This window comes from Larus michahellis, chromosome 4 (assembly GCF_964199755.1).
Source record: "Larus michahellis chromosome 4, bLarMic1.1, whole genome shotgun sequence".
In the NCBI taxonomy this organism is placed as follows: domain Eukaryota; kingdom Metazoa; phylum Chordata; class Aves; order Charadriiformes; family Laridae; genus Larus; species Larus michahellis.
The window spans coordinates 79,492,457-79,506,528 of record NC_133899.1 but is presented as its reverse complement, the minus strand read 5'-3'; the positions used below and the strand labels follow the sequence as shown (position 1 = coordinate 79,506,528).

The 14,072-nt window shown below is 37.2% G+C and overlaps 1 protein-coding gene across 18 annotated transcripts in view; it reads right to left on the bottom strand.

Moving 5' to 3' along the window:
* The window catches only part of SOX6 (SRY-box transcription factor 6), a 382,490-nt gene that overhangs the window by 17,211 nt on the left and 351,207 nt on the right, over positions 1–14,072 (bottom strand). For 14 of the 18 annotated variants that reach the window (XM_074585859.1, XM_074585865.1, XM_074585856.1 and 11 more), the window contains one exon: positions 932–1,165. In XM_074585859.1, coding sequence (XP_074441960.1) covers positions 932–1,165 — 234 coding nt within the window. The remainder of the gene's footprint in view (positions 1–931; positions 1,166–14,072) is intronic. The other 4 variants (XM_074585868.1, XM_074585866.1, XM_074585852.1 and 1 more) reach the window with 1 other exon arrangement.

Below are 14,072 nucleotides of genomic sequence, written 5' to 3'. Positions count from 1 at the left end.
TTTGGAATCTGTCTTTCACTTCAAAGACTCAGAAAGCAAATATAGGTTTTAACATTTCACCACTCATTCTCACGTATGTTTCTAATTCTCTGGAGGCGTCTTAAAAAGCAAATCAAAATTTCTCAAAAATGAGCCAATTTATTTGCACAGTGGCAAAATATAATCCATGGTATATTCCCTGATCGTCCCAATCTATACAAATTAAATATTAACTATGGTGTCTTTTAACTAGGCAATATTTTAATTGTATGATACTAGTGCTTCCTTTGTTTTATAAACATTGTAACATTTTGAATCAAGCATCATTTTGCATGCGAGAAGGTACGCATGTACATGTCTTTTGAACTGTGCCAGGTTTCTTTCTTTGACACTGCACTGGCTGACATAAACCTTTGATTTTGTACTATATTAATTTTTTTCACAGTAATTACTCCAGCAAGTACCATTTTGCACTCAGGTGCTTTGTAGTTCAGGTGATTTCTAACAGACTCTTGCGATTAGACCTCTTATCAGGATACACTCTTACAACAGATTTCACAAAACATTCCTTTTGAATGCTGCTATGGCTTTAAAGCATGTTGTGACTCTACTGTTGAAAATAAAAAGCATCGGGGAAGGGGCAGAAAGGGAAAAGGAAGGGAATGAAAATGAAAACAACCCATGAGTCTTCATTTGTATGTTTCAGTAATTCCAATTTCAGTGAACATTTCCCACACAAAATACATCCTAAAATTAGAGAAGTTGCATATCCAAGAAGGAAGTAACTAGCCTGTGTCACCAATATAAATAACCTCATCTTTCCACAGCTCCCAAAATAACTAACCTCTGCCAATTGACACCACTACAGCAGAGTAGCTTCCCTCAGCAAAATTAAGCTTCCCTCAGTTTTGGTTTAGTCACAGTCATGATTTGTTCATTGTCTTGCACTTACCTAGGATTTTGCTAATGTTGGAGTTGTGCATGTCAGGGAAGGCCTGGAGAATTTTTCGACGCTCATCCTTTGCCCAAACCATGAAAGCATTCATTGGTCGTTTGATGTGCGGTTCGCTGCTGGCTCGGCCCCGTGAATCCCGGTAGACTCGAGCTTCAGCCACGGTGGCACCTCCTGTTGGCCAACAATAATACTGCTGTAGTTTAGCTGCAGAGCCATTCATTGCTTTACTTCCTGTAATGTCAGGGCAGGAAGAAACAAGATGGATGCAAAACATTATTACGTGGATTACGCAAGCGCTTTCAGTGCTGTGTTTATTTTAGCCTCATTCTCTTTCTCTCTCTCTCTTTTTGCTGCCAGGTCTATGAGAAAGAGAGAGAAAGGATATCCAGTGATTTCAGCGTAATTGATCAGGCTCACCCAGCTGAAGGCATCGACATCTGAGTGAGGAAACAAATTGCACTGGTATTTCTCCAGTTAAGGTATGGAGATTTGAAAAAGTTTCCTTTTGGGACTTTAACATAGCATATATGTTCTGAATGCTCAACAAAACTCACATAAAAGTTACAGTTGAGAATCCAAACTGATGTAGACCCGTTCACACAAATAATTTACAATGACTTTACTTCTTGAGCAGTGAAGCACATGCCAAACTTTTCATAAAATAAATTATATAGAACACAAGGTACACGATGCTAGTTGTATGGGTCTGATTATATTTGGAGCTGAACATTATAAAGACACATCTGCTTTACTTAAATTTTAGATGTGTCTTGGAGCATTCGATCACATATACATAATAAAACTGTCTGCTTTCAACAGGTACACGCACAGCATCCTGTAGCTTCCAGAATGGGAAGCAAGCATTCCAGCTTCTCCATGCCTGCTGTGCTTTAATGGACCCCAGTGTCCCGTCGTTACCCACCATCAATTCAACCTGTACATGCTAACCTTAACCAGATTTTGAATGCATCCAGCCCTGCTTCTTGACCACAAACAGCAAAACTTCATGGGGATTTAGAGTTCACAGAGGTATGAGGTGTAGAACTAGTTAATACAGGAGAAGGAGACAACCAAGCCTAGATAAGGCATGTTTTTATCAGAAAAACTTTTGCAGTTGTGATAACAACATATGTTTTCAGGTTTATACCTTAGCTATAAAAGAAAGGCAAAAAGTCTTTATAGCGGGAGAGTGACATACTTAGTGTTAGGCCTCATCAAACTGTTCGTGTAATTCAATACCTTGAAAAAACAAGGTACGTAACAACAAATTAGCACAGCAATACGTATCCTTTTTTTGTAAACTATTACAGCACCCAACATGGATCTATTTGCCAAAAAATATAAGATTAGTTCTTCATACTAAGTAAAACCCTGCAGACTTAGATTTCAGTCACTGACCTACAAGTTTTTAATTGTGCAAAAGCTAAGTTTCATAATTTAGTGCGAAACCACTTTATAATAGGTATACCAGTTTAAAAATTCTATATAGGGAATACATTTACACGAAAAACGTCCTAAAATAGAGGATGCATAACTAATACACTACCTTTTTGCCACCAGGTCCACAGTACATTAATTTCATTTAAAACGCACTGACCATACAGGATAAATTGATTTTGCTTTATATGGTGCTGACAGCCATGTTTATTGTGCAGTGAAATGTAGTGTAGTTTCAAGCCGACTATATCCATCAACACAGGGCAATATGCTGACTACTGGGCCAGATGAAGACATACATTACCCTGAGAGCAAAACACTCATTCATATACGGCAGTGTCTTCTCCTGAGGATCACCATGGTAATTTATGATGCCTCCAATGCCATTACTTTACAGCTGACACCAATTTGGCAATTTGTATACTTACGTGCGTGCACATAAAAGAAGACAGGTTTGTGGCAAATGTGAGATGCAAAACTATTTTAATACTATTCTAAGCCAAGTACCATGCTACAGGTGTTCAGCATTTACAGGAGGCTGCAGCTGCAGTAAGCTTTCTTTGCTAAACCACCCACATGTAGGACCAGTTTAGGGGTGTGTATGGTTAATGAGGCTCTGTCCATTGTTGTCAGAAGGCTTGGAACATGCATATCAAAGATACCATCTTTTGAGAGAGGATATATTTATTGTGAAACTATACTAAGTTACAAACATAGTAACTCGACGCTGAAACATTTATTGAGACAAATGGCTATATAATTTGAGAAAAATCAAATATATCATGTACTGGTTGTTCTATCTTTTAAAATAATGCCATAAAATTTGTTACTAGTATGTGGACAATTAGGAAGTTGGTGACAAATTAAAAAAATTAAATTACTATTAATGCAAAAGTTGTTATTTGTTATTCAGCTACTCATAGCAAAGGAAAGAAAACATATTTGAATCCATATGATGATTTTCCGTCTTCTACTTTCCCAAAGGTACTTATTCACTACGGCTAAGGATTTTGTCTTTAGCCCTTTCTAACACAATTTTGGCCTGAACTTTGATTCCTAATGCAGGTAAAGAGTACCTTTACTGGTATCAAGATTATAGACTGTCTTTTTAATTTGGATATAATTTAGATAGAACACAAAAAAAAAAAAAAAAAAAGAGAGAGAGAAGAAAAAACCCACCATTAATGATCTATTTTCAGGGAAAGGTTATATTAGAAAACAATTCTTACTTAGAGTAATAAATTACAACCATCCCAAGAAGGCCAAGAAGCTCTGGCTGTATCTGCTTTAAACAAGTCCATACTTGAAGGATTTGAAAAAGCAGCCAAAGAGTTGATGTTCTTTGGGCTTGATCTCTGGGGGAATATTTGCAAGTTGACCCATAGGCCATCACAAAAGCATCTGCAAAATGAATTTCTGCAAATAACTAAAGTAATATAATCTCCATGTTCTTCTAACTATCTCAGAACTACAGAATCATATTCAGCATATAAAGCATTACAAGAAAATACTTCTGTTAGCATGTGATTCTACGTGGGGAGCCAGAAAGTCTCGGTGCCTTTTTCGCTTAGTAATGAGGCACTAATGATATAAAAAGCACATACCCTCGGTAAGCTTTCACAAGTTGAAACACATAAGAACAAGCTTTCAAACTGGTTGTTCTTAGGTACTTCGTCCTGTCAATCAGATATTTAGACAGTATTGTGTCCTATATAAACAATTTCAACAGGTTTTACAAAGTATGGATTTTTTTCTTATTGTGATAATTATAGTACTGACAGAGGCTGAAAGAGATGCCTGAAATTTTTGAAGGAAAGATATATACAACTGCAAAGAAGTAGGTCTTTCTAAAAATATTTTCAGGAAAGTCTAACAGATAATAAACTCAAAATAACAGATAAAATACAAATGTACTACTAATGAAGGGTGAGAAGAGAAGACGAAGTTGGTAATTGTCTATGGCAACTAATGCTCCATCTGCTAATTACTATTCATACTGCAGTCACAGGAGGGGGTTTTGATTTTTAGAATTAAGAGCTTGGTCACAATTAAAAATTCTTGCAAAAGCATTACAGTTTGGCTGTCCTAATGGCTTGGTTGGCAAAGAAGTCTACACTTCGGCCTAAAAGCTGGGGTTGTCCTCAAAGCGACAATTTTAGCTTCTGAGGGTGTGGACTGCCTCGCTTCCTAGATGCTTTGCATTTGCTCAACTTGTCATGACTTTGATGATTTAAAACTAAAAGCAGATTAGAGGACAATCATCACTTTTTGTGGATATATGGCGGTCAACTCCTCTGTGAAAGCTGGATTCCAGACTAGACTCTAGGGACAACACTGGGTCAAAGAACACCACAGAATGAATCTAAAAATGTCGCAGCTTCATTAAAGTAATTTCAAACAATATTTTTGTTCCCAAAGAGACTGATTGCTCTCTAATGACAGTGCAGGGGAAGGAGAACCCCTGTTCTTTAGAATGAGAAAAGAATCTGATCATCAACAGGAAAGATAAGCATTTTCAAATGAATTAAATGTTAAGAAACATACGGTAAAAATTGTTACATTGTTTGTTTATTTGTTCCTGCCTGTATCTGAGTTTCTCACCTTTTATAATGACAAGAATTTTAGGACAGGCATGATGTCTTAGCATGTTCCCTGAAATCTTGGCCACATTAGGGTTAATCCTATTGTCTTTAACGAGATGTGGCTTTACCTTCCCTTTTATACATCTACCACAACAAAACCTCAGACTGTAACCAGAGTTACATGTTATTAGAATGCAAACAATAATAAACGTTATAGAAAGGAGCAAAAAAAGGTTGAGAAAAAGATAAGGAAAGAAAGAGAAAAGAAGTGACAGCGAATAGAAAGAGATTTTTATCAGTCACTCCTTATTCCTTAATACTTCTTCACACTCTGGCCATTGATTCATGTTTGAAGTGATACATTTCGTTGACTCCTCCAGATAATGAATCTTTGGCTACTCTAGAGAATATACTGCATACCATCTTCCATAGACATATAACAAGATAGGATATATAGAAATAAAGACAATATTTCTAGGTTCCTAGTGTAAAAGCAACTGGTTAGTAGTAAAGCTCCTATAATCAGTTATTCATTAAACTGAGATGACATTTTTGTCTACTTTGGAAAAGACTGATTGCGACCTCCAAAATATCTGGCCCTGTCTGTGGTAATATAACTAGCACTGCTAGCAGCTTGCATTGCGGAGACCAGAACTTAATGAACATGCAAAGAGGAGTCACTCTTTTACTACTAGAGATGGTTTACTCATAAACAAGGAAATACCATAAAAACAGGGAGCGTGAAAAACTGGCTTGGCAGTCCCCTTCCTGCCCTTAACCTGTAGACAGACGAATGCAGCTTTTATGAAAGATATAGCAGTATTTTAAATCAAATAGAAAAAATAAAATCTGAAAAGAATAGAATGACAAAAGAAGCTTCAGAAGGTTTAGAATACAAGAATAATAATTTATTTTGAGTTATTAAGTTCAATGTTCAATTTTGGAGACAGTTACAAAAATTACTACTTCACTGCAATCTAAGTGAGTTGTAGCAGTGTTAGCGTAACATTGATCTGTTTTGCCCCTTGCCTGCCTCTTCTTCATCCCCATCCACATTCAGACGACTTTCTTATTCTTTATTACCAGCAAGAGAGGCAAAATAAATGGGTATCATGAACTATTATCATTACTGGCATGTCTTGTCATCACTAGGCAAAACTTGGAAACACGACTAGCTCCGGGACAGGGATGCCTGTAGTCATACAGTGGCACAAATGTTCTGCAGGGAAGTGTCTGTTTGTCAAGCTGCTTTCATTCCAAATGCTAAACAAATATTATTCATCTGGGATTTGAGGGCCTAACATTTCTTATAGGCTGCATGTGAGTGAATGAAAAGGGGGAAAAACCTGAGAAAGACACGAGTGATTTGTGAAATACTGGAATATTTAAATGGGCTCTAAAATATTTCACCTGAAAGGGTTCTGAATTGTGCTAAGTAAATACTAAGAGGTGGGAATACACTGTAGCGCAGGTTAGCTACATCCATGCTACACTCAAAGTTACGATAAGGCTTCCATTTTTCCTGTTAAGAGACTCCATTCTCTTTAAAACATCAACAAGAAGAACCAAAAGGGAATTCCCTAAGGTCAGCTCTGAGGAAACATAAACCTCTAATTCAATAACTCCGCTACTGCACTGAAAAAGGCCTTATTATTGCAACATCCATATGGAGTCAATTGGACATTAATGACTAATCAATCCCTCCCCTTTCTATTCTACTTATAGTGTCACAAGCCATGTTTAGATTAGCCCATTTCCTGCTTAGGATCGCTCAAGATGTCTTTTGTTCTTTCAGGGCTGGCCTGATGGAGGCAGCTTAAACAAACACACGACCCAAGTGGTGCAGGAGTTATAAACTGCCATATGTGAATGAACAAAGGGGCCATACTAAAGCCTTTTGTGGTATTTGTTAATGTTTTTCATCTGAGTTTAAAAAGACCTAATGACTTTGTGGTGAGCTGATGCATGTGGCTCGTGGCTTTGCAAAATGAAGGAAATTCTAGCCAGTTATATATCAGCATATATTTTCCAAAGTGCCTTGTTTTCAGTTTTGGTGGCAGGGAGTTTACTTTTTTAGTACATTTGTTTTACATATGCAAGCAAAATTCTTAATCTCAATTAAAACACAGCACCAGTTTTCACAGCCATCCTCACAACCTGCATATATGTCTTTCCCCATTAGTCGCCATTTAGTCTAGAGCTGAAATTAATGGGGAGATCTCTTGCGTGTGTGAAATCAAATGAACCGTTCTCAGCTCTACCAGTGGTAGCAGTTCACTCACCAGTGTTTAAAGCTGAATTGTTAGTTGGGTCATATTGAATACTGAAACAATATTTCTAAATAAGTGATTAGCAGATCCATGCTCCACAGCCAGCCATGCCCAAATCTACATTATTTAAATTAATTAAAATTGCCAAATGCAACTGCTTTCTTGATGGCTTACGCGAACAGTTCAGATTCCTTGACCACATTTTACAGCAAAATTAACCCTCATGGAAATTTGGCATGGAATACAGCTAAAACAGTACAATAATCTTTTAAATTACATGGAATATTAACGGAATTAATTAGTGCTTATGGCCTAACTTAAACCCTCAGTGGCTTACGTAGTCCCACTTGTGCTTTAAGGCAAGAGCATGAGACGTTATTCTGTGAAGATCCACGAAACATGTAGATAGAAATTGGGATGAAGAAACAACTTCTACTGTAAATTCGGGGAGGTATGTAAGTGTCAAAAGATTTTTCAATCATGTGCCACTTGCGGACTTCAAGACCCTTCACAGAGGGTAATTAAATGGTAACAGCCCCATTCTGACATAGACATTATTGATAGAAAAAATGTGAAACATATTTAAGTTCAAAGTTATTCCGCCTAAGTAATGACACTAGAAGTAAAGGATTGCCAGTCATCAGGTCTAACTACGATCAACATTCCCATGAACACTATTGTTGTTTCCCTTTGATATTTCATTTCATACTCAAATAAGGAAAGTAAAGGCCTGCAGAAGGGAAAACCATGGACAAAACACCCCAGCCCAAGAGAAATATTACTAATAATTATTGTTAGGTATCTAAAAGATCTATTGATACTGCAAATTGTTTCGGTTTTGGTTTTTTTTGTTTTCTTTTCCAGAAAAACTGTTGTTCTAACAGCTGAGCAATTAGTGCTACTATATTAATCATATTCAAAGACAAAACAATACAAAAAGGAATGAACTAATCTATTTAACATAAAAATGTTTCCATAAGACTAACAGCTTTATTGCCAGTGGAGCTGTTACATAATTTCAAATTTCTCGAGACATGACAGTGTCACCTGGAACATCCAGAAAACATGAGACTGATTTAAAACACGGGGATTAATTCTGCAGTCTTCAGTCATCCCTAACAGTTTTCAAAAAAAACCAACCCTGCCTGAACAAGGGCCATAGGACATGATCCATTCATATTTCTGTCAATGCTTTGTTTTGTTTTAAGACGGAGAAATGACAGACAGGAATTCACCACAGAGAAAAAAGGCAGCCTGACTTCATGTTTGATGGATGCTTTGTTCAAGATGTGGATGAACGTTGTTAACGAACAACTTTGCTTGCTTCTATGTAGCAAAACAATGAATTTTAAAAGCTTAAGTACAATGTGGTTTGTAATAGGGAACTACGTTTAACAATGGGAGAGAGGTTTACAAAACACCTCCCTCAAATTATGTGATATTAATGACATGCAGAATACTTTGCAAAAGGTTTTAATGTGTGTCAGAATCACTGCTTTAGTGTCCTATTTCCTGCATTCAAGCTGCAACTGAATTGGTCACCCTCTTGCATATGCAACATCATCCTTTGTATACAACTAATTCCCTCCATCCAGTGTTTGCTGCTCTCACTTGTCATATCATATCAGTAATTAGATGGCAAGAACCTAGGGCTAGGATACACATATGCCATTTCTTCTCGCCTTTCACATGGAGCGCTGATATAATAATAATTAATAATATAATTAGTAAATAATATATCATGAAGGGAGAGAAGCAAAAGCAGCATGGTAACAGGAGCTGTACGTCAACAAGTCATAATAAATGTTAGGAAAAACTCTTAAGGCTAGTTTTTCAAATATGCTCTACCTGTGCATTTGGGATTTGTGAGAGAAGCCACAAAGATGTTTTTACAAACAGGGCAATGGCATGTTCAAATATGTTGCCACATTTACCTGGTCTGGATTAAAAATGAGGGATTTGCCATGAAATATGGGCTTAGGTGAAAATTTACAAATTACTCTTTCTTGAAATCCTGCACTTCCTGTGAAACTACCCCTGCCAAATTGAAAACATAATCATTTAATATTTGCAGAAGCTGTGAAGATGCTGTAATGCCCACAAAACACACATTTTGGACCACTGCTTATGTAAAATTAAATCTAAGTACAAATTAAGAAAATGTTATACCCTTCCTACTAAGTTCTGCACTAAATGCTTGCTTAGATACTTGGCATATCTACGTGGAAGAAAGGCAGATGCTCTTAAACACTTTTCTATTGCTGAGACACTGAGGTTCCTGAAGGAGAAAATGGTGTGCAGTATAAACTTAGGGAAATAGACAGTTGTACAAAGAAGATGACTTGTCTGAATCTATATCAATTGCTCATACTTAGCCAGAATATATGATGTTCTTTCCTTACTGTATTCATATTTCTGTTCTGCTCCCCGCGCTCGAGGAGGTAAGGAAGAAGGGCAAGATTCCTTCCTCCTCCGTGCAGTATGATATAATGGTGGCTTTCTCTGTCAGCTGAAAATTCAATTGTGCCTGGAAATGTTACGCTATTTTAGGCAGCTTAGCTAAGAATCAGGACCATGGTGTGTTTTACACCTGTGGTGGCTGTACATGAGTGAGAAAAAATGTTTTAAACCACTGAACTATATTTAATTTTTTTACTCACTCCACTTAAAAATAGCTAAGCAAACTGACTGATTCTTTCAGAATTTGTGACAATAATTTTCTCATGGGCAAAGATTTTCTATGTAAAATTGCAGCCCGCAGTTACTTTTTACAGCCCTGTTCTAAATTCCTGAAAATAACATTTTACTATATAATGGAAATTGTGACAAGCCCTTAACCATAACTGTGCTAATAGACACCCCTACGTAAAACTCGGGGCGTTGTAACAGTGGTTGGTTGGACAAAATCTGAAATTCTAACTAGAATTTTTTTAAAATAAGGGTACTATTCTATAAGAATCAATTACTATAGCATGGAAACAGCAAACGAGAAAGCCTCATATTTAGCAATATGAAAAAAATACCTAAGACAGTTGAAAATCAAAAGGTAGCACTTGTGGAAGACATCCAGATTTATTATTCTGAAAGCGAAAAGCATGCTATATGTTAAATATTAGTGTCTTGAGAGAAATAAGTTTCAATGCCATGAGAAGATCAGTCCACACACCCCCAGCTCAGATTTTTCAACACTCGAAGTGGGAGTTCCCCCTGTAAAATGTCGTGGGGATGCTGGCAACAGTGAAATTCATGAAGTGGTTGCCATCAGAAAAGTGATGGGATGGTTCTTAAAGACAGAACGTCTTATTCCTATCCTATTTGCAGGCGTCAAGTTACTCCAGGGCTGAGGCACTGTATCTCATCCAACACAACTGAAATACTGTGCTTAAGTACTTTATCCCAGATTCCTGATCTGTTATGAGTTATTCTGAAAAATTTAAGTGTATCACTCAAGTATCAGGCACAATCGAATAGATTCATGGATGTTGAAAATGGCAACCACAATTAATGAAGGCCACCTTTTAGCATCTGGTCTAATTAACAAAGATAATAAGTTATTTTATCTTTAAATAATAAAAATACACTTATGGGATTTTTTTTAATCAAAGACATTTAACAAGAATTCAGGGGAATAAAAATTCCAGTACTTGAGCTTACTGCATTCTCTCTGGAAACACTTCTTTGTTTTCAGACAGCTTTCACTGTTTTCTGATTTTCATCTTTCCCCTCTCAACTGCCATAGCAACTATTACAAATATTTACGTGCGACAAATACTGGCATGGAGAGGCATTCTTTCCTCCAGTATTTATGAAGCACTGTCACAAAAGTAAGTGATGCTTTGTCATGCATGTACTACCTGCTGTTTACACCTCTGCATAGGAGGGTGTTAAACAAGTTACCTCACAGGTTTGGATTGTGCTGGCAGCCTGCCAAGATTGATTTGCCTGCAAATTTATCATTCCCTTTCACCTACCTCTTCAGCTGCTCAAAGTCAACCTTTTATGGAGTTAAGAAGGAACATGTCACTCTTTTGCATAAGCATTTATTTATTATTGGGCCTATATGAGAATGCTGAGGCGTTGAGTATATGGTAGAGGTTCTCCTTTATGAAAGCATTGATCTGGTTTTTACTTAAAAGATTTGCAAAACCCAGGTGCTTGTCACGATGTCTGCTCTATCCCCAGGGAGGGACAAAATGAAGTTTTGACAGATGGACAGAAATTTGGAGCAGGGCAAGGTGGTAGTTTCTCCTCACCCTTAGATTTCATTCATATGCTCCATTTGCAGCTCCTTTTTCTCATGTTTCTCCCCCCACGGCCAAGAAACTACCTTCTACATTGCAAAGACTACTTGTCTTTCCACAGTTAGCTCATTCCTCATCTCCACATGAGTCCACATTCACTGCTGCTGCTGCCATCGTTCACTCATTGTTCACAGTGTTCTGGCAATTGGTTAAGTCCATGATGAGGCCTAACGCCATTTCTTTCTCTGCCATTCAATTTTCCTTGCTTTTGGGCAGGGAGAATCTCTCATTGTACTACAACATGCCTTGTAATGTGGCTAGCCCAAGTAAAATATGAATGGGAGTGCTAATTTTATGGACATAATAAAACAGACTGCTATTAACTGCTGCAAATATTGAACAATTCATTGACTTTGTATGTTGGTCAGCAAATCCACCATCTGAAATGCTGCAGAAATGGGTTCTGCTGAATAGAAGTATGCAACTTTTAAAAGCAACGGTGAACTTGTGCTCCTCTAAGCTTGGGTTCAGTTCCAAAGTCAGGTTCAGGTCCAAAGTCAGGTTCAGACCAAAACCTTGTGTATATCTGAACTGGAATTAGTAAGATCAAGCCAGGGCTTACTACTGGAACCAGCCTATTACCAATGGTTATGCAGCTTGCAGTCCCCAACTGGCTTGGAGTCAGCCTACTTGGGGCATGGTCAAAGATACCATAATCAAACAGATAAGGCTTAAAGCTATATAATCTCAAACAGTGATCTGGTATATAGAAAAGCACAATCTTTAAAGCAATCTTTAAAGTAAGAGACAGCAGGCAGTGAAAGGGAGGGCACAAGCACCAAGGAGGACACAGGCACTAAGTCAATGCATTTAAGATAAGCCGGTACCAATACCGTGCCAAGGACTCCAAGATACCTCTTAATGACTGACTCAACATCTAGGTTTCGTAGCAAAGGTTATCCTTTGGAAGACTTTGAAAAGTAATAGTTTAATACGAGGATAAAGTAAACACAGAGATACAGATAAAGTGGACAGACAGATCCCACCACAGTATTTAAAATTATTTTTATCTAAACTAGCAGGCATGTACCTGTCCTCAGAACCATGGTCCATGCTTAACACACACTGGTAGATTAGTATCAAAGGAAGAAACAGCAAGTGCTAAACAGGAAGTTTACAGAATCAAGAAAACTACCACATGAGAAAAAGAACAAATGAAAACCTCAAAATCAGACTCAGAAGAAAAGGTCTTTGTGTATATTGTCCCAAATGGCAAACTGTGAGGCCAAATATTTAACTCGCAAGCCCCTGATTCTAATATAGTAACACAAATGAACATGGAACCAAATATTAAGTACTAATACAGCATTTGCATCTATTTCAATTTGCATTATAAAAATGAATTTTGCTTCACTATGCATCTGATTTTTCACTTGAGAAAACAGGATACAGAGAAGTTATTTCTCTTTTACAAAATCACAGTGAGGCGGTGGGAAAACAATAACATTCAGATGTTTTTGCCCTGAACCCAGGATCCAATCAAGAAAACTGTATTTTAACAGATCCAGTTCTTTGGCAGGAATGAAGATCATGTCTTGATGGAATTCAAATCCCTGACTATGACTGCTGAAGGAAACCACACTGCAACCTGAGCTAAGGTAAAAATCAGTAATTGTCAACAGGAATTTTAGGTCTATTCTGCAGATTTCTATCTACTACAAAACAAAATATTAACATACTTCCTACAAATTTCCAAAGCATTTGACCACAACCACAAAAACAGAAGGATCCATAAACATAGAGCAAACTATACAAGGACAAGATCCATAAACATGGAGCACATTTTATGATTCAAAAGAAGCAGCACTATCACCAAAAGTGAGCGTCTGTGAAAGGAGTATCTTTTTTTAGAACTTGAAGTAAAAACCTATATTCAGATCATCCAATATTCTCAGATAACTAAGAACTAAATACTTCAGGCTCCCCCAGCTGGAATTTAAACAGGGCTCACCTACGTCTTCTGACTATATTCTACACGCTTTGGTCAGTTGATGTATGTCAGTCATGTTGAAAAAGTGGTTTTAGCTACAGCTAGATTCAAAGCTGTCTTGGTGCGTCCATGCTAGTTAGCTGTATTTCAGTAGTGACATCTCAAATGCTCAAAATTATGAAGCCGCCTACAGAAAGAATGATGTTTCCTTTAAAATGATGAGGTTTGGAGAAGAAAAAATCCTTGTTTAGTTCTATAATTGACTGTTGTTTATAATTTTGCATACCAGCCACCGAACATTTATGAGGCTCTCAAATCATGTTTTTGAATTTTGCTAGCTACATATGTATCATATATTTTAACATGACAACTGGGATTTCCAGGTAATGATATAAGTCTAATAGCTGTGGATTATTCATCAATGGCATCACAGTCAGTGGCAATGTTTTTGAATACCGTCTGAGCATGATTTTTAGTATAGTTAGCCCAGTCCTGCTGCTGGCTAAGGAAGTAATAGAGATGTTGGTTTATGTCATATTTAATATAAAACTCTTGTTGATGATTTTCAGGCCTCCATTCAGAAGACAGTTAGGTCATTATGAGTAACACAAGCTTTGA